Source organism: Schistocerca serialis, chromosome 3 (genome assembly GCF_023864345.2).
Source record: "Schistocerca serialis cubense isolate TAMUIC-IGC-003099 chromosome 3, iqSchSeri2.2, whole genome shotgun sequence".
Classification (NCBI taxonomy): domain Eukaryota; kingdom Metazoa; phylum Arthropoda; class Insecta; order Orthoptera; family Acrididae; genus Schistocerca; species Schistocerca serialis.
The window spans coordinates 45,938,777-45,963,051 of NC_064640.1; the positions used below are offsets into that span (position 1 = coordinate 45,938,777).

At 40.8% G+C, this 24,275-nt stretch overlaps 1 protein-coding gene across 5 annotated transcripts in view; it reads left to right on the forward strand.

Moving 5' to 3' along the window:
- The window catches only part of LOC126469697 (WD repeat-containing protein 7), a 385,995-nt gene that overhangs the window by 147,676 nt on the left and 214,044 nt on the right, over positions 1-24,275 (forward strand). For all 5 annotated transcript variants that reach the window (XM_050096866.1, XM_050096868.1, XM_050096869.1 and 2 more), the window contains 2 exons: positions 3,308-3,528; positions 7,398-7,593. In XM_050096866.1, coding sequence (XP_049952823.1) covers positions 3,308-3,528; positions 7,398-7,593 — 417 coding nt within the window. The remainder of the gene's footprint in view (positions 1-3,307; positions 3,529-7,397; positions 7,594-24,275) is intronic.

Genomic DNA, 24,275 nt, shown 5'->3' on the forward strand with positions numbered 1-24,275 from the left:
GTATAAATGGGTATAATTTAGCATCTTACACTTGTAGATCTAGTATGGATAAAGGAGGAGTTGCCATTTTCATGAAACAAGAGTATAAATACAGAACTGTTGAAGTAAGCAAATTTTGTGTTGATCAGCACTTTGAGATTTGTGCATGTGAACTTCAGATAGATAACATTATGTTGATATTAGCAACACTGTACAGGTCTCCAATAGGAGATTGGGAACTATTCATAAAAAAGTTTGACTCCCAATTATGCTATCTTTCAGACAAAAAGAAGTAGTTACTAATCTGTGGTGATTTCAATGTTAACTTTCTAAGCAATTCTGATAGGAAAGGTGAACTAGAAGTGTTGTTAACAACATGTAACTTAGAATCTGTGATCAATTTCCCTACACGTATAGCTCAGGACAGTAGTACTCTAATAGATAATGTATTTGCACAGCAAGAGGATGTAGAACAAACACATGCTTTCCCTGTGGTAAATGGATTATCTGACAATGATGCACAACTGATTAACTTACAAAACCTAATAGGGTGTACACTTCAGAAACCGTTAAGTAAAAGCGTGAGGGTGCTCAACCTGGTATCTATAGATCACGTCAGAGAAAGTTTGGGAAATGTAAACTGGGAAGATGTATATAATGGGCCAAATGCTAATGATAAATGCAGCATATTTTTTGATAAATTTATATACCTTTCTGAAAATTGTTTTCCAAAGAAAATTACTAAATGTAACCCACAAACTTTTCAAAGAAACCTTGAATTACTACAGGTATTAAAGTGTCTTTAGAAAGAAAAAGAAAACTATGGGACAGCAAGAACTAGTAAAGATCCATAAGTACTGTATAAAAATTATTGTAATATACTGAGAAAAGTTGTAAAGAAATCAAGAAATATGTATGTTAGAGAAGAAATTAACAATTCCAGCAATAAAATCAAATCAATATAGAATGTTGTTTGAAGGGAGACAGGAAAAGTAACCACTGGGTAGGTAGAATTACTGTTAAAGAGAATGAGATCATCTTAATCAACAGTACACAGGTAGCCAATGTATTTAACAATCACTTCTTAAGTGTAGGAGAAAAAATTGGCGAGAATAGTTCAAAAGAAAACGCCAGGCAGTACATGGAAGAGTCAGTTTTGAAAAATTTTAGTCAGATTAAGTTTCATCTAACAACCTCTTGTGAAATAAGGAAAATTATCAAATTTTTGAAAAATAAATGTTCTGTTGGAGTAGATGACATCTCTAACAAGTTATTAAAACAATGTGGAGCAATTACAGCTGATGTTTTGAGTCACATATGTAATGCATTACTGACTCAGGGTATTTTTCCAGACAGGTTAAAATATGCCATTGTCGGGCCTCTCTACAAAAAGGGGGAAACCACAGATGTCAATAATTACTGGCCAGTATCCTTGCTTACAGCATTTTCAAAAATCTTTGGGACAGTAATGTACACAAGAGTGGTTAGCCATCTCAACAGTTGTGGGGTACTTAGTAAATCACAGTTCGGATTTCAGAAATGCTGTCCCACTGAGGCAGCAATATACAATTTCACTGTCCACATAATAGAGTCTTTAAATAGTAAAATGTAACCAGTAGGGATATTCTGTGACTTATTGAAAGCATTTGATTGTGTGAACAATGACATTATGTTAGAGAAATTACAATTCTACGGTATAAATGGAGCAGCATATGACAGGTTTAAGTCATATCTACAGAACAGGAAGCAAAAAGTGTTTTTATATGCTTAAAATGGTTGAAAGGAGTTAGCCACAGTGAAATTACATTAGGTGTTCCACAAGGTTCGATCATGGGTCACCTCCTGTTCTTGATATATGTGAATGACCTCCCTTCTTATGTGAAACAAGATGCTGAACAGACACTGTTTGCTGATGATAGAAGCATAATTATTAATCGGGTAAAATAAAGTCCAATAGAAAATGATACAAATAAGGTCTTTGGAAAAGTTATTAATTGGTATTCTGCGAATGGGCTTGCTCTGAACTTTGAAAAAACACAGTACATCCAATTTTCTGCTGCAAAAAATATAATTCCTTCAATAAACATAACACATCAAAAGAAGTCAGTAGCCAGGGTAGAGCATACTAAGTTTTTGGGTGTACATATAGATGAGAATATTAATTGGAAAAAGTCATATTTTGGATCTCCTAAAGCAACTAGGTTCAGCAACTTTTGCAATCAGAATAATTGCCAATTTTGAGGATGTAGAAATTAGTAAGCTAACATACTTTGCATACTTCCACTCTCTGATGTCATACGGAATAATATTCTGGGGCAACTCAACACTTAGGCAAAAGGTATTCACAGCTCAAAAGAAAGCAGTTAGAATAATATGTGGGGTTCTTAGTCACACATCTTGTAGGCATTTGTTTAAAAGGTTAGGAATTCTTACAACTGCTTCACAGTACATTTACTTAGTAATGAAATTTTTTGTCAACAACATGGACCAGGTTAAAATCAACAGTGACATTCATGATTACAATACCAGAAACAAGAAAGACCTACACTATCCTTTACTTAACCTACCTTTGGCACAGAAAGGGGTAAAATATGCTGCTATAAAACTGTTTGATAAATTACCAGATGAAATAAAGTGTGTGACAGACAGCAATAATAGTTTCAAAGACAAATTGAAATCATACCTCCTTGACAACTCCTTCTATACCATAGATGAATTCTTGAATATGAGTAAATAAATCTGGAGATATAATGTATGCATTTTGTGCCATTTAAGGGAATGGGATAGATAATAGAAATATTTAGGTAAAAAAAAAAAAAAAAAAACCCAAACCCTTGTTTCCTGTACACATTTCTTGTGCATTTGACACATTCCACATCATAATGGTTTTCCGTGCTATTGATCAATGGAACACTTAATTAACTGACTAACTAACTAACTTTCATTCCTTCCATCTTTTCTTAGTAACAGCTGTGGCTCTTCCATTGTATGTTGGACTATGAATAGGAAACTGCAACTTTTTGTAACAGTAACAGATAGATTAAATCAATTAGCTATGTCTCTCTTCACATGAAAGAATCTCTCTGCACAGTGATTGATACATACCTTAGTCAATAGTGCTTTCATCCGTTTCACACATTTTTACCTTTTACATTAAAAAACCACATTCTTAGAAATAATATTGGAAAAACAAATTGCAAATGGTATTTTCTGTTTCCATAATTTTGCTGTGTTCACTATTTACTGCATTTATTTAGGGCGGTTGGAGACTCACTTCTTGGTAAAGTATAGCCCCAAACATAACATTTAAAAACTATATCTTTTTCAGATTGGCCGCCACATCAGGTCTTGTTAGGTCATACAGGACGTGTCAACTGTCTACTGTATCCCTACAATGTGCACCCACGTTACGAGAAATCACACTTAGTATCTGGTGGAGTGGATTTTGCAGTCTGTCTGTGGGATCTGTATGCAGGGCATCTCTTGCACCGTTTTTGTGTTCATGCTGGTGAAATCACTCAACTGCTGGTTCCCCCTAATAGTTGCAGTGTGAGTAGTCATTGTATAATTGTTTGCTTAAATCTTAATATAAATAATTTTTAACAGTGCTGTGTGTTGTTATAGAACATGTGATCAATAAATGTGGCGAATAATTAATTTGAAGGGGAAGTGGTTTATGTACGCAAGAATACAGCTTATTTTCCTTCCAAATAATCATCTTTGATGGTTATACGTTATAAATTTCTGTCTACACATGCAGAGGCCTCACATACTGGGCAAAAGCAGCCTATGAGATGATGTTCAGTACAGCATTCATGTTGCATTTTTGTAAGGGGTGATAGAAAGTAATCGACAAGGGCAAGGTTTGATTGCAAAGTGCAAGGAAAGGGGGAGGGGGAATAATGGAGCAAAATGACCTCCTCATGTGCCAGCAGATGATGCACAGTTATAGTGGTATTGGGCCTTTCAGTATTGTGCTCCTTTCCAGGAACCATTTGCTATGTGTTTTGAATGCACACATCAGACCCTCTTCAGAAGGCAATCCAAGATATTCATCCCCCTCCCCTGCCTTTCCCCCCTCCCCTGCCTTTCCCCCTCCCCTGCCTTTCCCCCTGCCCTGCCTTTCCCCCTCCCCTGCCTTTCCCCCTGCCCTGCCTTTCCCCCTGCCCTGCCTTTCCCCCTGCCCTGCCTTTCCCCCTGCCCTGCCCTTCCCCCTCCCCTGCCCTACCCCCTCCCCCGCCTTTCCTTGACAGTTTGAGATGATAATTCTGTTACTGACACCATACTATTGTTGGACTGCTACAAGTATGATCTGAGGTTACACTTCACCAGTAAAAAGTGTATTTCTTGAAAAAATGTAGATTTTTGTTTAATGACTTACAATCCAACAATGATGCTTCCATCCGCTGTGTGAAATGGTTTCTGTAGAGCACACTCATGAGGCTTTGTGATATTCCTGATGTGATTCAGGGAGCTCTAGCATTTATTCTTTGGCACAACGCTTAGCATTAAATTTTTATTGTCATCTTTGTGGTATTAGCAGCTGTTCATCCCGTGTTGAATGATCAGAGACTGTAGACTTCATAGTTGCCAGCGATGTGTGTTTCAGATAGTCTTATACTATTTCTTGTACTCTTGTCATTAGGCATGTTTTAGTGCATGTCTTCAAAGCATTGGCTGCAGTAAATGAAGTTGGTGTGTCATGTGTCGTGTCAGTGAATGCATAAATTATCTACATATAGGGGTCTTTGATGTCACATAAATAGTTAACCTTTCTCGTTATTAATAAACAAGAAGGTTAGGAGGGCGGAAACAGCAGTGACTTGTGCAAAGGAGCATGTTATCTGCAGAATAGGTGATCTCATTTATGACATGCTCTCCGTTTTCCGTTATATGCTGCTACTCCACAAGTTTCTTGAAGTTTAAATTTCTATATCCCTTCTAGTACTCTGGCTGGAAGCATCCTTGTTACATCAGTGTGCTGTTTTTGCTAATTTTTTACTATTTCACTAACAAAACATTTCAAACAGTATTTTAACCTTTTGTTTGTTCTTGATTTGTGTAAAATATACATGGTGTGTCAAAAAGAATCATCTGATTTTGCGTGTTTATATTTCTGAAACTAATAAACATAAACAATGAATTTTGTTTTTTGATAAATGGGAAACTCAAAAATTATATTCATAACTTTTCGTATATTTTCAATATGCCTCCCTTGAGGATGCACAGCATATGGCGATGCGGTATTCAAATTGTTCCCACACTGCAGCGAGTTTGTTGTGAGTTTTAGCTTCCATAGCTGCTGTTATGCGATGTTTCAGTCATTCATTGTAGTCGGTAACATAGGCACATAAACAGAGTCTTTTACAAACCCCCACAAAAAATAATCACATACAATCAGGTCCAGTGACCTTGGAGGGCAGTAATGTAAGGCTGAACCACTTGGTCCAGGGTGACCAATCCATCCAACAATAATCCTTTGATTTAAAAATTCCTGCACTTACAGATGCCAGTGTGGTGGTGCCCCATCCTGTTGGTAAATGAAGTTGTTCGAATCAGTCTCCAACTGTTGGCAAAGAAAGTTCTCAAGCATATCGAGGTATGTGCTTCCTGTAACAGTGTTCTCGCCAAAGAAAAATGGACCACTCACCTTTTCCCACATAACTGCACAGGACACATTAAGTTTTGGGGAGTCCCTCTCATATTGTACAACTTCATGTAGTAGTTCCGTACCCCGTATTCTCACATTATGACGGTTCACCTTTCCATTTCAATGGAATGTTGCCTTGTTACTGAACATGTGTTTGATGTCTGTGTCAGGCAATTTGCCTGTACACAAATGACTTGTTTCTTGGAATTGTTCATGCCATCGTCTAATGCTCTGTGCTGTAGAAGGATCCACTCCATACCTAGTACAAAAGTCATGCTGAACAGTAATTACTGACCCGCACTGCGTAAAATGTAGAACACAAAATGCTTTCTGTTGTCCTGTCACCATTTTTACTAGAACTGAAGTGGGTGCACACTGCTAGTACCTAGCAGGAACTACGTAAAACTCAAGAGTTTGCTCTTTCTAACAGTATGTTGTTCACGCACATATCTCAAATAACATAATAGTACGAAATTTAAGTGATTCCTAGCCTGTTTTACTCCATTTCCACTATTAATTGAGAGTACTTCTTTTCATGAAGCTGTTCCACACACAATTGTAGTTGCTCATGTGTGTCTGGAAACCATTGTGCTTACAGGACATGAAGATGCTTCAATACTAGCACAGTTACTATTCATTACTAAAATTATATTAAATGCTTTTTAAGTCTCTGTGTGTAATACCAGCACTTTTTTTCTTAGAAACTGATATCCACTACTGTCAGAAAAAGTGAAGTAAATGAAACGTGTTGTAACAGTGAGAAAATTAAACTGCCATTTACCCCTCAATCTCGGTCAGTCCTGTACTTGTACATTCCATCCACCATTACCGTTTCTGTGTAATGTAGTAATATTGTACTACAGCTTCACTGTATCTTTGTGGACTGGCTACCATTGAATCATCATTTTGAATTGTTTTAACATGTAGGAAGAACTTAGTTAATGTAATTTTCGTTTGTCACAGGGTATTTATGATAACCATTACCAGATCCTTGCACATATACAGTTATACTATCAGTTTGTCACCACCACATTCTTGATAGTGTAAAGCAAGGATGTACTTAACTTTTTGGAAGGACAAAACAAGCACCACACAGGATAAATGCTGATTACAGCACCTTAGAGAATATTTTAGCCAGTACATACTCTCCTACACTTCACAAATCAGTGAACACTATCTGTATGGTTTATCCATTGTTGAACGCATTGCTGATTGAAAATTTTTTTACTCCCAGTTATCCACAATAATTTTGTCAAATTTCAGTTGATTTTATGTGCATTCTGAAAACAATACTCTTGTTACAGATATTCTATTTAATTTTGGCCACCATGTTCATGCCCAAGTAGTTTCAGTTTCAGATTTTATTGATAGCTGGAAGCCACTATAGGAATGACTGACAAAACTGACACTCTGTGTGTCTCAGTTTTTGGAAGCCACATCCTTTCCTGTTTAGTTGACATGCATAAAGACTTCTGACTGCACTAAATCTCCCAAAGTAATGTTTCATGATCGAGCAGTGTGCTCATTGCAATGAAACTTCCTCACTGTGTGCTGTACTTGTACATTGAGCCCAATTCTTTCAATCCCACAGGTAGTTTTCTTAGTAACTGGTTTTAAGTCTTAATCCATCTTGAGCAAAAACAAAAAAAGTAAAGTAAATCTTGTATATTGATGGTTTAATTTTGAGTGTACATTATTTCTTTAAGGAGTCAGCTATGAGAATAAGTTATTATTTCATTTTAGTAATTTACAATGTTCTTGTATGTAGGCACGTATCCAGGGGTGTGTATGCAGTGTTGCAAGCGACCACTCGGTCACTCTTCTCAGCTTATCGCTCCGTCGCTGTGTGGTGCTGGCTTCAAGGCACCTCTTCCCTGTTGTTACAATCAAATGGCGCCCATTGGATGACTTCATGATTGTTGGCTGCAGTGATGGTGCTGTCTATGTTTGGCAAATGGAAACAGGTAAAATTAAAGTGTACCAGTCTTCTGGACACACACACACACACACATTGTCCACTAAGTAATATATACAAGGGCTGTGTCAGAAGCTTTTAGCAGTTCTTAAACTAGGACTCTGATAAGAATGGGGTTATCTCAGGTTGAAAGAGCAGTTGACTATCGTCATTCAGCGGTTTCTGTTCCATGCACAGCCATTTCTTCATCAATATGGCTGTAGATCTGAAGACAATCATGTGATGACCGCAACTGATCACCTTTTACTAAACATGCCTTGTTATCTTGACTGTTATAATTAGTTTGAAAGAGCATTGTTTTTTTTTTTACCTTGGAGTGTGCATGCAGCATTTCCCGCACCACTGAATTTCAAGCCATGCTGCGAACAGTGAGTGTGGACACAAGCAGTGCTGAGTGAGACATACAGACACAGTGCGAGATGGATATGTCACACTGCAGTTTTCATGCAGTAGCTACAAAAAAGTTAAATGCAGAAGAATGCCACTCTTCTTTGGTATGTGTTTTTGATGCGTTCTCCCCTTTTACATCTATTGTGTGAAAGTGGTTTTGTGTATTTTCAAGTAGCTGGGAGTCTCTTGAAGATGAACCCCATTCCAATCGCCCAGCAATGGTAGTGGCCCAAGAAAACATTGATGCTGTGAGAAAAATGATTAAAGATGATACTCATATCACATTTTGTGACATTGAAGGGGCCTAAATATTGGATTGACTAATCAAGAAATGGACCTTTTAGGTGCCACATTCCCTGACAGAAGCCTAGAAAATACACAAGAATGGATTGGTGGTGTTTTATTCTTGAAAAATTCAACAAATGGCAGTCCCAAGACACCCTCAATATTGTCACAGGTGACGCAACGTGGGAACCATTATGACCCTAAAACAAAGAGACAGTCTTCAGTACAATGTTTTCTAGGTGAGGAACCACCTGTGAAAGTTCAGAAAAGTTGAAGCTCTGGAAAGAAGATGGTAGCCACTTTCTTCACCAAGATGGGGGTCATCTCACCTGTGTGACCTCTGATGCGTCACACTAAGTCAATGCAGAGTGGTATGTGACTGAACGACTGCCGAAAAATCAGTGCCTCAGCACATATGACTGTAAGAGCAATGGATTTCTTGGAGAGGATAAAAGAGCAAGTGTTACCACATCCACCATATTCACCTCACCTGACTACGTGTGACTTGTTCCTGTTCCCAAAGATGAATGAAAAAGTTGTGGGTACCATTTTTCATCTGATGAAAAGGCTATCACAGCATACAGTGGTGCTCTAAGTTACTTCCCTAAAGAAACTTGGACTGAGACATTTTTGAAGTGGTTTCAAAGAATGAAAAATTTATAATAGTGCTCATGGACAGAATTTTGAAAAATAGTATCAGTTTTATTGTGAATAATAAAAAATTCTGAATTCTTGCTAAAAAAGTTTGACATAACCCTCCTATTTACGAAGGAAGCTTTCACTCTTATGAAAAGAAAGGATTGGTCACGAGACAAATTTGTTTACACTTATTTTCTGTAGTGTTCCCTCAACAGTTCCCTGTGTTATCTTGTGAATCATGATACATGTAGGTTTACCATGTTAACCTAACTTAATTGTTTTAAATTAATGTGCTTATATTATCTGTACCTATTGCTTTGAGTATCTGAATGTGATAGACATAATTATTACCATTGTGTGAAGAGGGAGAGGGGGGGGGGGGAGGGGGGGATAAAATAATTTGCAAAACATGCCAACCTTAGGCATCACGTACACAAAATATCCGTGGCAGGATTCAGCATGTGAAGAAGCTGTAGGAGGAGGACAGAAAGCCTTCCTGAAAAAACAGTAAAAAATCACCTGAGAATGAACAACAGTTTTTCAGGTTGAGAAAGCAGGTGATAAAATTGATAAGACAGCCAAAATGAGGCTCATGAAAGAACCACTGGACTTCATTAAAAAGAACTTCATAGAACACAATACAAGTGACTTTTACAGGTAGTTTTTAAGAAGACTCGGAGGATACAAACCACAGAACCTGTGCTTCAGAATGCCGGGCTGTTAACTTGCTCCGACAAATCATGACAACTGTTGGGACTAATGTGATACTTCTCTAAGCTATTCAGCTGTCCAGATCCACCTTCAAGATTTACCAGAGAGACCTGCAACAGTACATCTGCAGAAGACGGAATCATTGTGGAATTATTAAAGCAGATAGGGGAGAACAAATCAGCACAACTATTTGGTAAACTGAAAAACTGCCAGAATATTGGGCATTTACACTAGTCAACCCATCTCCACAAGAAAGATGACAGAGCAGATGTAAATAACAACTAAGGGAGCTCTCTTGTCATCATGTTTACTTGAAAGAGCACAAGCACAGCTTGAACATGAGATCAGCAAATACCAATAGGATTTTTGACCAGGATGCTTATGTGCAGAACAACTTTTCAAGATACACACAGTATGGAAGTATAAAACAATCCGAAACAGCTCAATTATCTGCACTTTTGTCAACTTCAGCAATGCATATGCCTCGGTTGACCATGACCAGCAGTCTCTTTTTGAGAGCCTAGAGGGACATGCACTAGACCCAAAGACAGTAAACGTCAGCAAGCAAACGTTCACGGACACAAAATACAAAGTAAAATTTAGGAAAGAAGTATCAGAGCCATTTACAGTTGAAACTGATGTTCACCAGGGGAGGGGCTATCACTGCTCCCCTTCGATCTGATCCCAGACCAAGTCATTAGGGAATGGGGAAAAGAATTAAAAATCCGAAAGCTCTGGAAGCCTACTCAACTTGTCTGGGATACTAATGACATTGAGGTTGCTTGCTTATCTTTTGCAAACAATTTAGCAATACTAGCAGACAGTGAAATCACACGCTGTCACACAGATGGATAGAAGTCATCAGAGAGTGCACCAGAAAGCCTGGCCTACAGATCTCTTTGGGAGGGGGGGGGGGGGGCGGGGGGAGGGAGAGTTTGTTTGCACTAAATTTAAATTCCAACAGGATTAGAAAAAGGAGGACAGAGAGTTCGGCTACAGAAAGTCATAGAACTTATAGGAGAATGCACTACAGTTCATGTGCACACATACAAAAGATAAGCACAACAGAATGATGAAACCTGAAGATCTGTATGCAAGCGAAACTTAAGTTTTCAATCAAAAAGGTGATCTGGAAAATATCTAGAAGGAAGAATGAAGGATCAGGAGTAAAATTTGTTACACAAAAAAAAAAAGGTTCCAACAATGAGGCTTACACACAAAATCACAGACAGTGTCCCATTTTAATCTATACCAGTTGATATCCCTGGAGTGGCACAATTTTGCAAAAAAAGTCTCTAGTAAAAGTTGTAAGGTTTGAAGGTGGTCATGGAGTGCTTACCTTGAACCCTGTGTTCCAGGTAAAACCAAGGTCAAGTTCATGTTTGTAAATGGTAACCTCTACTTTTTATACCATATTCATATTCTACATGAAAAAATATGCATTGTTTGTAGGGAACATTTTTTTCGAAAAACCAATGTTTTGTCACCAGGGGGCACGTAATTGTAAACTTCACAGGTTACCATTATCTCGAGAACAAAGTGAGATCAGGAAAAATTTTCAGTGAAAATTTTGTATGGTTTCTGACCTCTGTCCACTGGTGAAATATTTTCAATGAAACTTTTGTATGGTTTCTGACCTCTGTCCACTGGTGAAATTTTTGTAAATGTGAAATGGCCTTGAAATTCTTCAGTAGTGATTAACCTGGAAACAAATACCGTCGACATTAGCGGAACACAATGTGCACCACATGAAGGTTGCACAGCGGACTTCGTACATCATTAGCACTGAAAAGGGCTGATGAACAGGGTTCTCTCTGGAAATTTAGGATCTCCGGTGTTCGATCAACTGCCCATTTTGTCTAATGCGCATTTGCACTCCCTCTCGTTAACTGGTCTCGACATCATTCATTGTCTGATGGTTGATTGCCTGGAAAGCTGCCACAATCCTTCCTCTCATATCTTCTGGCGTCGGCGGCGGAGTTGAGTACACCTTCTACTTCACAGCTCCCCATAAGAAGAAATCCAATGGTGTTAAGTCTGGTGATCTTGGCAGAAATTCACGAATTGCACTAACGGTACCAATCCATCGATTCGGACAGGTACCTTTGGACATGTAAGGCCTGATGTGCAGTGGTGCCATCGTGTTGAAACAACATACGTGCTCATATGTCTGGCGGATATTTTCTAGTAAAGGAAGCACCAGATTCTGGAGAATATGAAGATAGTGCAAGCTGTTCAACGTTTCACCACAAAAGACAGGATCTATAACGTAATCTCAAACTATGCCCACCCAGACATTGATTGACCACTGTCTCTGTGTTCTGTGATCTAGTTGCCAGAGAGGATTTGCATTATGGAGATTGACTCCTCCCATGTTGTCGAAGTTTGCCTCATCTGTAAAGAGAGTGCGTGCGAAGAAAAAGGGATCATGACGTATTTGCGTATTGGCCCATCGACAAAATGCCAGGTGTGTCTCAGGATCCCCAGGCTCAATTGTTTGGGTGATATGTAAGCGATATGGGTGTAATTTAAAGTTTCATAAAACACGAAATACCTTTGATCGAGGCATACCATGCATTCACTGAATCTGACTACTCGAAAGGTGTGGATCTTGAGCGACAAGAGCACGAACTCCGAGCATGATCGCCTCTCTTGGGCCCATTTTTCGTCTCTGACTTTTCAAGGTCCATCTTTCAGCTCGCCTTACCATAGACCTAATTCTAACCTTCGTGGGATGACGGGCATTGGGATACCATTCGGCATACAATCTTAGCGTGGCTGCATAATTATCGCAACACTTGCCAACAATTTTTATCATTCTCAATGTTTCTAATGGCATGTTATCAGTCATTTCGGACAGATTAGAGTCAAAAAATAAATTGTACTGATCGCTTTTGCTATTACTGATTTTCTTAGTTTTTCCTTCAATGAAACATCCGGCAAGCATGTTGCAGGACAACTGACATATTACAGTGTACATGACCCATTTGTTTACACATGCTCACTGCTGTTTATGCCACAATGTGAAGCCAAAATGTACAGTATTTAAGTGCACTCTTTCAGAAAATTACTTAGGTGTTTAACGGATGTGTATCTTTCAGGCGGGCACTTTACATATCTCGATATTGACGTAAATAATAAAATAACCCATGGTAACCCATCCTTTTCGAATATGGAGAGAAGACTGAAATGAAAGATGGGTCCGCGAAAGTCGATTGGAGACAAGGTGACTCGGATAAATGTTCTCTTATGAGCTCCAGACATTCGTGTCTAGAATAATTTTGCTTGTACAGATTTGGAAAAATTTCACTTCGTAGGAACTCATTAGAGTCTCATTAGACGAGATTGTTCAGAGTCCCATGAGGTGAAAGTCATCAGAGTTTGACGAGGTAGAATTTTTCTAAGTCCCTTAACACACATTTTTTCTAAGTCCATAAAAGAAAAATTTATGAGAGTCATGCCACTCAAGACTTATTCTAAGTGAGCACAGCTGAGAAATTTTCAGTCTCCAAAAGTAAAATTTCTCTGAACCTCCAGTTGTTGTTGTGGTGGTCTTCAGTCCTGAGACTGGTTTGATGCAGCTCTCCATGCTACTCTATCCTGTGCAAGCTTCATCATCTCCCAGTACCTACTGCAACCTACATCCTTCTGAATCTGCTTAGTATATTCATCTTTTGGTCTCCCTCTACGATTTTTACCCTCCACGCTGCCCTCCAATACTAAATTGGTGATCCCTTGATGCCTCAGAACATGTCCTACCAACCCATCTCTTCTTCTAGTCAAGTTGTGCCACAAACTCCCTCTTCTCTCCAATTCTATTCAATACCTCCTCATTAGTTATGTGATCTACCCATTTAATCTTCAGCATTCTTCTATAGCAACACATTTCAAAAGCTTCTGTTCTCTTCTTGTCCAAACTATTTATCGTCCATGTTTCACTTTCATACATGGCTACACTCCATACAAATACTTTCAGAAACGACTTCCTGACACTTAAATCTATACTCGATGTTAACAAAATTCTCTTCTTCAGAAACGCTTTCCTTGCCATTGCCAGTCTACATTTTATATCCTCTCTACTTCGACCATCATCAATTATTTTGCTCCCCAAATAGCAAAACTCCTTTACTACTTTAAGTGTCTCATTTCCTAATCTAATTCCCTCAGCATCACCTGACTTAATTTGAATACATTCCATTATCCTTGTTTTGCTTTTGTTGATGTTCGTCTTATACCCTCCTTTCAAGACACTGTCCATTCTGTTCAACTGCTCCTCCAAGTCCTTTGCTGTCTCTGACAGAATTACAATGTCATCAGCAATCCTCAAAGTTTTTATTTCTTCTCCATGGATTTTAATACCTACTCCGAATTTTTCTTTTGTTTCTTTTACTGCTTGCTCAATATACAGATTGAATAACATCGGGGAGAGGCTACAAACCTGTCTCACTCCCTTCCCAACCACTGCTTCGCTTTCATGACACTCGACTCTTATAACCACCATCTGCTTTCTGTAAAAATTGTAAATAACCTTTCGCTCCCTATATTTTACCCCGGGCAACTTTACAATTGGAAAGAGAGTATTCCAGTCAACATTGTCAAAAGCTTTCTCTAAGTCTACAAATGCTAGAAATGTAGGTTTGCCTTTCCTTAATCTTTCTTCTAAGATAAGTCATAGGGTCAGTATTGCCTCACGTGTTCCAGTATTTCTACAGAATCCAAACTGATCTTCCCCGACGTTGGCTTCTACCAGTTTTTCCATTCGTCTGTAAAAAATTCATGTTAGTATTTTGCAGCTGTTACTTATTAAACTGATAGTTTGGTAATTTTCACATATGTCAACACCTGCTTTCTTTGGGATTGGAATTATTATATTCTTCTTGAAATCTGAGGGTATTTTGCGTGTCTCATACATTTTGCTCACCAGGTGGTAGAATTTTGTCAAGTCTGGCTCTCCCAAGGCTGTCAGTAGTTCTAATGGAATGTTGTCTACTCCCGGAGCCTTGTTTTGATTCAGATTTTCAGTGCTCTGTCAAACTCTTCACGCAGCATCATATCTCCCATTCCATTTTCATCTACATCCTCTTCCATTTCCATTATATTGTCCTCAAGTACATCACCCTTGTATAGACCCTCTATATACTCCTTCCACCTTTCTGCTTTCCATTCTTTGCTTAGAACTGGGTTTCCAACTGAGCTCTTGATATTCATACAAGTCATTCTCTTTTCTCCAAAGGTCTGTTTAATTTTCCTGTAGGTAATATCTATCTTACCCCTGGTGATATATCCCTCTACATCCTTACATTCGTCCTCTAGCCATCCCTGCTTAGCCATTTTGCACTTTCTGTCGATCTCATTTTTGAGACGTTTGTATTCCTTTTTGCCTGCTTCATTTACTGCATTTTTGTATTTTCTCCTTTCATCAATTAAATTCAGTATCTCTTCTGTTACCCAAGGATTTCTACTAGTCATCGCCTTTTTACCTACTTGATCCTCTGCTGCCTTCACTATTTCATCCCTCAAAGCTACCCATTCTTCTCCTACTGTATTTCTTTCCCCAATTCCTGTCAATTGTTCCCTTATGCTCTCCCTGAAACTCTGTACAACCTCTGGTTTAGTCAGTTTATCCAGGTCCCATCTCCTTAAATTCCCACCTTTTTGCAGTTTCTTCAGTTTTAATCTACAGTTCATACCCAATAGATTGTGGTCAGAGTCCACATCTGCTCCTGGAAATGTCTTAGAATTTAAAACCTGGTTCCTAAATCTCTGTCTTACCATTATATTATCTATCTGAAACCTGTCAGTATCTCCAGGCTTCTTCCATGTATACAACCTTCTTTTATGATTCTTGAACCAAGTGTTAGCTATGATTAAGTTATTCTCCGTGCAAAATTCTACCAGGTGGCTTCCTCTTTCATTTCTTACCCCCAATCCATATTCACCTACTATGTTTCCTTCTCTCCCTTTTCCTGCTATTGAATTCCAGTCACCCATGACTATTAAATTTTCATCTCCTTTCACTACCTGAATAATTTCTTTTAACTCATCATACATTTCATCAATTTCTTCATCATCTGCAGAGCTATTTGGTGTATAAACTTGTACTACTGTACTAGGCGTGGGCTTCATGTCTATCTTGGCCACAATAATGCGTTCACTATGCTGTTTGTTGTAGCTTACCCACACTCCTATTTTTTTATTCATTATTAAACGCACTCCTGCATTAACCCTATTTGATTTTGTATTTATAACCCTGTGGTCACCTGACCAGAAGTCTTGTTCCTCCTGCCACCAAACTTCACTAATTCCCACTATATCTAACTTTAACCTATCCATTTCCCTTTTTAAATTTTCTAACCTACCTGTCCGATTAAGGCATCTGACATTCCACGCTCCGATCCGTAGAACGCCAGTTTTCTTTCTCCTGATAACTACGTTCTCCTGAGTAGTCCCCGCCCGGAGGTCTGAATGGGGGACTATTTTACCTCCGGAAATTTTTACCCAAGAGGACACCATCATCATTTTATCATACAGTAAAGCTGCATGCCCTCGGGAAAAATTACAGCTGTAGTTTCCCCTTTGCTTTCAGACGTTCGCAGTACCAGTGCAGCAAGGCCGTTTTGGTTAGTTTACAAGGCCAGATCAGTCAATCATCCAGACTGTTGCCCCTACAACTAATGAAAAGGCTGCTGCCCCTCTTCAGGAACTATATGTTTGTCTGTGCCTCTCAACAGATACCCCTCTGTTGTGGTTGCACCTACAGTATGGCCATCTGTATTGCTGAGGGACACAAGCCTCCCCACCAATGGCAAGGTCCATGGTTCATGGGGGGCATGATTTCAAATTCCCCAGCAGTGATACTTATTAGTTAGCCTCATAGGTCCATGTTTCTCTTCTCTGATTGTGCCAGCACAAGCAGAGTGCTGGTCTCTGATTCTGCAACCTCCAAGCAGTGCACGTTGGGTTCCTCTGATGCAGACTGTATTTGCTTTCAGGTTAATTCCTACTGAAAATTTCAAGGCATTTTCATGCCCACAAAAATTTTACCAGTGAACAGAGTTCAGAAACTATACCAGATTTTCATAGACATTTTGTCCCAATCTTGCTTCATTCTTGAGATACTGGTAACTGGGAAAGTTACAACGAAGTGCCCTCTGGTGACAAACCATTGGTTTTTCAAAAGAAGTGTTCCCTGCAAGCATTGCATTTTTCTTTTCCACATAGAATACGAGTATTAAGTATAAAAAAAATAGAGGTTACCATTTGCAAAAATGAACTTGATCTTGGTTTTACCTCGAAAACAATGTTAAAGTTCATTTCGAGGTAACCATTCCCTGACCCCCTTCAGACATTACAACTTTTACTAGAGACTTTTTTTGCAGAATTCAGAATTGTGCTGCTTCAGAGATTGTGTGTGTGCATGCATGTGTGCATGCATGTGTGCATGCATGTGTGCATGCATGTGTGCGTGCTTGTGTGCGTTGCGTGCGTTCGTGCGTTCGTGCGCGCGTGCGTGCGTTGAATGCGTGTGTTTCTCTCTCTCTCTCTCTCTCTCTCTCTCTCTCTCTCTATAGAGAGAGAGAGAGAGAGAGAGAGAGAGAGAGAGAGAGAGAGAGAGCAGAATATGGAATCGATGGATTCAGGAGGGTAATATGGAACACTGTGCTGGATCCCAATGACCTCGTATCACTAGCAGTCGAGATGACAAGCATCTTATCCGCATGGCTGTAACAAATGGTGCAGCCACGTCTGGATCCGTGAGTCAACAGATGGGGACATTCGCAAGACAACAACCATCTGCACAAACAGTTCAACGACGTTTGCAGCAGCATGGACTATCAGCTCGGAGACCATTGCTGCGGTTACCACTGACGCTGTGTCACAGACAGGAGTGCCTGCAATGGTGCACTCAATGACGAACATGGGTGCACGAATGGCAAAACATCGTGTTTTTGGATGAATCCAGGTTCTGTTTACAGCATCATGATGGTCGCATCCGTGTTTGGCGACATCGTGTTGATTGCACATTGGAAGCGTGTATTCGTCATCGCCATACGTATGGGGTGCCAATGGTTAAACATCTCGGTCACCTCTTGTTCGCATTGACGGCACTATATATATATATATATATATATATATATATATATATATATATATAGAGAGAGAGAGAGAGAGAGAGAGAGAGAGAGAGACACACACACACACACACACACACACACACACACACACACACACACACACACACATCCATCAACTCCTATCCATCAAGTCCTCAATCTTTCCTCTCCCACATCTACATTGGCTGTTCAGAGCATCCTCCTACAGGCCAACTGCAAATTAGAACAGCATGCCACCCTCCACCTAAAAAAACTATCCAATCTCCTGGATTCCCACCTCCGGAAAGGCAACTCACTCACCCTCCACAACCTTTCCAGCAAACCTCAACCTCCTCTCATTGCACCAAGCGAGGTGGCGCAGTGGTTAGCACACTGGACTCGCATTCGGGAGGAAGACGGTTCAATCCCGTCTCCAGCCATCCTGATTTAGGTTTTCCGTGATTTCCCTAAATTGTTTCAGGCAAATGCCGGGATGGTTCCTTTGAAAGGGCACGGCTGATATCCTTCCCTAACCCGAGCTTGCGCTCCGTCTCTAATGACCTCGTTGTCGACGGGACGTTAAAACAACACTAACATAACCTCTAATTGCACACAGACCCAGTCTCTCCAATCTACTCAATCTCCCACTTCCAGCTCCACTCCCCCCAAAACCTCAAAGTTCTAATCAATACAATCTGGAACCACAACACCCTAATTCAGTAGTTAACCTTTCATCCAAACCTCTCTCCTAATCCGAAACCTCTGTCCTATCCAAAGGCTTCACCTTCAGCCCTACTCCCAGATTCAACCAAACAGCCCTCGTCAAAGATTTACTGTCCTACACTCGTACACTCTGCTGGAAATATCACTTTGCCACAAAGAAAAATAATCCTAATCCTACTCCTAATGATCCAACTCCCCAAGACACTATCCAAATTGAACCCTGCCTGGAACAGTTCCATCCTCTGTCACAGCAGGACCCACCTCCTCTTCCTCAAAATCACCCTCTCCAAACCTTCCAGGAATTTCTCACTTCCAGCCTTGCTTCTCAATCCTTCTTGAAAAACCTTAATCCTACTCCCAACATCACCACTGCTGAAGCCCAGGCTATCTGTGATCTGAAGGCTGACCAATCCATCGTCATTCTTCCGGCGGACGAGGGTTCCACGACCGTGGTACATGATCGTCGGGAGTATGTGGCTGAGGGACTGCGTCAGCTTTCAGACAACACTACATACAATGTTTGCCTAGGTAATCCCATTCCTGATGTCCAGGCGGAGCTTCAAGGAATCCTCAGAACCTTAGGCCCCCCTACAAAACCTTTCACCTGACTCCATCAACCTCCTGACCCCACAGACACCCCGCACCCTTACCTTCTACCTACTTCCTAAAATTCACAAACCCAATGATTCTGGCCGCCCCATTGTAGCTGGTTACCAAGCCCCCACAGATCGTATCTCTGCCTACGTAGATCAACACCTTCAACCCATTACATGCAGTCTCCCATCCTTCGTCAAAGACACCAACCATTTTCTCGAATACTTGGAATCCTTACCCAATCTGTTACCTCCAGAAACCATCCTTGTAACCATTGATGCCACTTCCTTATACACAAATATTCCGCACGTCCAGGGCCTTGCTGCGATGGAGCACTTCCTTTCACGCCGATCACCTGCCACCCTACCTAAAACCTCTTTCCTCATTACCTTAGCCAGCTTCATCCTGACTCACAATTTCTTCACTTTCGAAGGCCAGACATACCAACAATTAAAGGTAACAGCCATGGGTAACAGGATGGCCTTATCGTACGCCAACCTATTTATGGGTCGCTTAGAGGAAGCCTTCTTGGTTACCCAGGCCTGCCAACCCAAAGTTTGGTACAGATTTATTGATGACATCTTTATGATCTGGACTCACAGTGAAGAAGAATTCCTGAATTTCCTCTCCAACCTCAACTCCTTTGGTTCCATCAGATTCACCTGATCCTACTCCAAATCCCATGCCACTTTCCTTGACATTGACCTCCATCTGTCCAATGGCCAGCTTCACACATCCGTCCACATCAAACCCACCAACAAGCAACAGTACCTCCATTATGACAGCTGCTACCCATTCCATATCAAACGGTCCCTTCCCTACAGCCTAGGTCTTTGTGGCAAACGAATCTGCTCCAGTCTGGAATCCCTAAACCATTACACCAACAACCTGGAAACAGCTTTCGCATCCCGCAACTACCCTCCCAACCTGGTACAGAAGCAAATAACCAGAGCCACTTCCTCATCCCCTCAAACCCAGAACCTCCCACAGAAGAACCCCAAAAGTGCCCCACTTGTGACAGGATACTTTCTGGGACTGGATCAGACTCTGAATGTGGCTCTCCAGCAGGGATACGACTTCCTCAAATCCTGCCCTGAAATGAGATCCATCCTTCATGAAATCCTCCCCACTCCACCAAGAGTGTCTTTCCGCCGTCCACCTAACCTTCGTAACCTCTTGGTTCATCCCTATGAAATCCCCAAACCACCTTCCCTACCCTCTGGCTCCTACCCTTGCAACTGCCCCCGGTGTAAAACCTGTCCCATGCACCCTCCCACCACCACCTACTCCAGTCCTGTAACCCGGCAGGCGTACACGATCAAAGGCAGAGCCACGTGTAAAAGCACCCACGTGATTTACCAACTGACCTGCTTACACTGTGAAGCTTTCTATGTGGGAATGACCAGCAACAAACTGTCCATTCGCATGAATGGACACAGGCAGACAGTGTTTGTTGGTAATGAGGATCACCCTGTGGCTAAACATGCCTTGGTGCACGGCCAGCACATCTTGGCACAGTGTTACACCATCTGTGTTATCTGGATACTTCCCACTAACACCAACCTATCAGAACTCCGGAGATGGGAACTTGCCCTTCAGTATATCCTCTCTTCCCCTTACCCACCAGGCCTCAACCTCCACTAATTTCAAGTTGCCGCCGCTCATACCTCACCTGTCATTCAACAACATCTTTGCCTCTGTACTTCCACATCGACTGACATCTCTGCCCAAACTCTTTGTCTTTACAAATGTCTGCTTGTCTCTGTATATGTGCGGATGGATATGTGTGTGTGTGCGCGCGAGTGTATACCTGTCCTTTTTTCCCCCTAAGGTAAGTCTTTCTGCTCACGGGATTGGAATGACTCGTTACCCTCTCCCTTAAAACCCACATCCTTTCGTCTTTCCCTCTCCTTCCAGCTTTCCTGATGAAGCAACCATTGGTTGCGAAAGCTTGAATTTTGTGTTTGTGTTTATTTGTGTGTCTATCAACATACCAACACTTTCGTTTGGTAAGTTACACCATCTTTGTTTCGGGGAGCTCAGATAGAAGCAGTGGTTGTAGTAGACAAGTAAGTGTTCACTGTAAAGTTTATTTGCTGGGTTATGCAGTCATCAGAAAAAAAGAAACTAATGGACCAAAGAAAGAAAAATAGCACATGGAAAGGGAATTTGAAATGATGTGGAAGATCAGAAAAAGAATGTGAAAGCTCTTCTCAAGCCAAGAGGTTCCATATACAAATAAAAATATATATAAAGAAAAGGCTGCAAAATCTTTAAACTGTATTTTAGCATTTTTATAGTTCGTTCATAAGATGACATTTTTCGATCCACATGACATTTACGTGAAAAGGTCGAGACAAGAAAGTGAAAATGACATCCTGGTTGGATTGCGCAGCCGAACAAGAATCATTGCTTTGACATACGTATATCAAGCATTTGTGGTTTGCCTCACTGAATGCAATGAATAACTTCATTGAAAAGATAAGCGAAGCATTAGGTCATGGGAGTAAAGTTTCATGGAACCTTCTTCAGTATTACAAAATCCTTTGACTCAATAAACCATGCTCTGATTATCTATAAATTAGATAACTGTGAGGTCAAGGACAATGCTCTGAAATGGCTTTTCGTGATACCTGCAGAACAGAGAAGAAAAGGCAGCTATCACTTCAAATGCAGTGACTTATTATTCTAAATGGACTACAGTATCACAAGAATCCATTTTATGGTGAATCCTGTTCCTGTTGTGCATAAATGATATACCTGTAAGTATAAATTCCTCATTGGTTCTATTTGCAGATGGTACTTATATTTTAATTGAAGAAGATGATGTAAAACTCTGAGCTCTATTGTGAGCACACTTAACACCCTAGAAAATAGCTTCCAGTTAGATAAGTTGAAATTGAACATTGGAGAAACCAGTGTGGTACATTGGAAACTAAACATTCAAGAGGTGTGGCGTTTAAAATACAACATAAAAATCTACTTCTGGAAGAAGTAGATACCATCACATTCTCTGTTTTTTGTACTGTACGAAAGGATCATTTTACAATACTCATTTTTTTTATTTATAAGGTAATAAACATACAATAAAGCTACACTCCTGGCCATTAAAATTGCTACAAAAAGAAGAAATGTAGATGATAAACGGGTATTCATTGGACAAATATATTATACTAGAACTGACATGTGATTACATTTTCATGCAGTTTGGGTTCATAGATCCTGGGAAATCAGTACCCAGAACAACCACCTCTGGCCATAGTAATGGCCTTGATACGCCTGGGCAATGAGTCAAACAGAGCTCGGATGGCGTGTACAGGTACAGCTGCCCATGCAGCTTCAGCACGATACTACAGTTCATGAAGAGTAGTGACTGGCGTATTGTGACGGGCCAGTTGCTCGGCCACCATTGACCAGACGTTTTCAATTGGTGAGAGATCTGGAGAATGTGCTGGCCAGGGCAGCAGCCGACATTTTCTGTATCCAGAAAGGCCCGTACAGGACCTGCAACATGTGGTCGTGCATTATCCTGCTGAAATGTAGGGTTTCGCAGGGATCGAATGAAGAGTGGAGCCATGGGTCGTAACACATCTGAAATGTAGCGTCCACTGTTCAAAGTGCCGTCAATGCGAACAAGAGGTGACCGAGATGTTTAACCATTGGCACCCCATACCATCACGCCGGGTGGTACACCAGTATGGTGATGACGAATACACGCTTCCAATGTGCAATCAACACGATGTCGCCAAACACGGATGCGACCATCATGATGCTGTAAACAGAACCTGGATTCATCCAAAAACACGATGTTTTGCCATTCGTGCACCCATGTTCGTCATTGAGTGCACCATTGCAGGCACTCCTGTCTGTGACACAGCGTCAGTGGTAACCGCAGCAATGGTCTCCGAGCTGATAGTCCATGCTGCTGCAAACGTCGTTGAACTGTTTGTGCAGATGGTTGTTGTCTTGCGAATGTCCCCATCTGTTGACTCACGGATCCAGACGTGGCTGCACCATTTATTACAGCCATGCGGATAAGATGCTTGTCATCTCGACTGCTAGTGATACGAGGTCATTGGGATCCAGCACAGTGTTCCATATTACCCTCCTGAATCCATCGATTCCATATTCTGCTAACAGTCATTGGATCTTGACCGACGCGAGCAGCGATGTCGCAATGCCGGTCAACAGCTGTTTGCATATGAGAAATCGGTTGGAAACTTTCCTCATGTCAGCATGTTGTAGGTGTCGGCACCAGCGCCAACCTTGTGTGAATGCTCTGAAAAGCCAATCATTTACATATCACAGCATCATCTTCTTGTTGGTTAAATTTCATGTCTGTAGCATGTCATCTTCGTGGTGTAGCAATTTTAATGGCCAATAGTGTACTACAATACTTATTTACAGTGAACACTTTACTGCATTCAAATGGTGCAGAAGTTAGATTGTACTATACATATACCCCCCCCCCCCCCCCCACACACACACACACAAACTGAAAAACTGAAGCCTGCTGTGGGAACTGTGTGTTGTGAACGAATGCCCTCTGGAACTGGCAGCTAACAATGTCTGTGTCATATACATGTACATTCATCATTCACATACAAACAGAACCTACTCTTATAAACGACACAAGAGTTATCATGTATGGCAATGTTATGGTGTAAGTGGGAGCCTGGTCAGAGGCACATGTAATATTAAACCTGTTGGGAGTGGACAGCTTCCAGTGGTCCTTCACTACACAACTGGTGCAACTTGCGCCTGGATTTTGTTCCTGGATGATATTTGGTCAGCCCCTGCTGCTCGTGTAATTTGTAGATCTCTCTGTGCATCTGTTCTATGTGGACCTGTTCAGTGCTTGTGGAAATGTTTGACAGACCACTGTTAGAAGCAGTCATACACCACTGATACTTTGTACCCCACAAATGGTGCAATCCATCGATACATCCTTCCAGCTTCCTGAAACCCCACAGTGCAACCCTGTTCAAATGGCTGAAGCTGTTAAACAGTAGTACGTACTTGTCGGTGGGGCATGATTGTACCATAGAATGAATGTTGCAAACACTGTTTACTTCTAAACTTGGAAAAGTTACCACCTGCAGAGTCAAAACAGAGGGTGCACAGAGAGGCATCCTGAGCACCACTTGAGTGTCGATGACCATGAATCACTAGCACAACCATTCCTCAGTATGCGCCTATTACACTGTGGTGCCACTGAACGTAGTCCTTGAAGGTG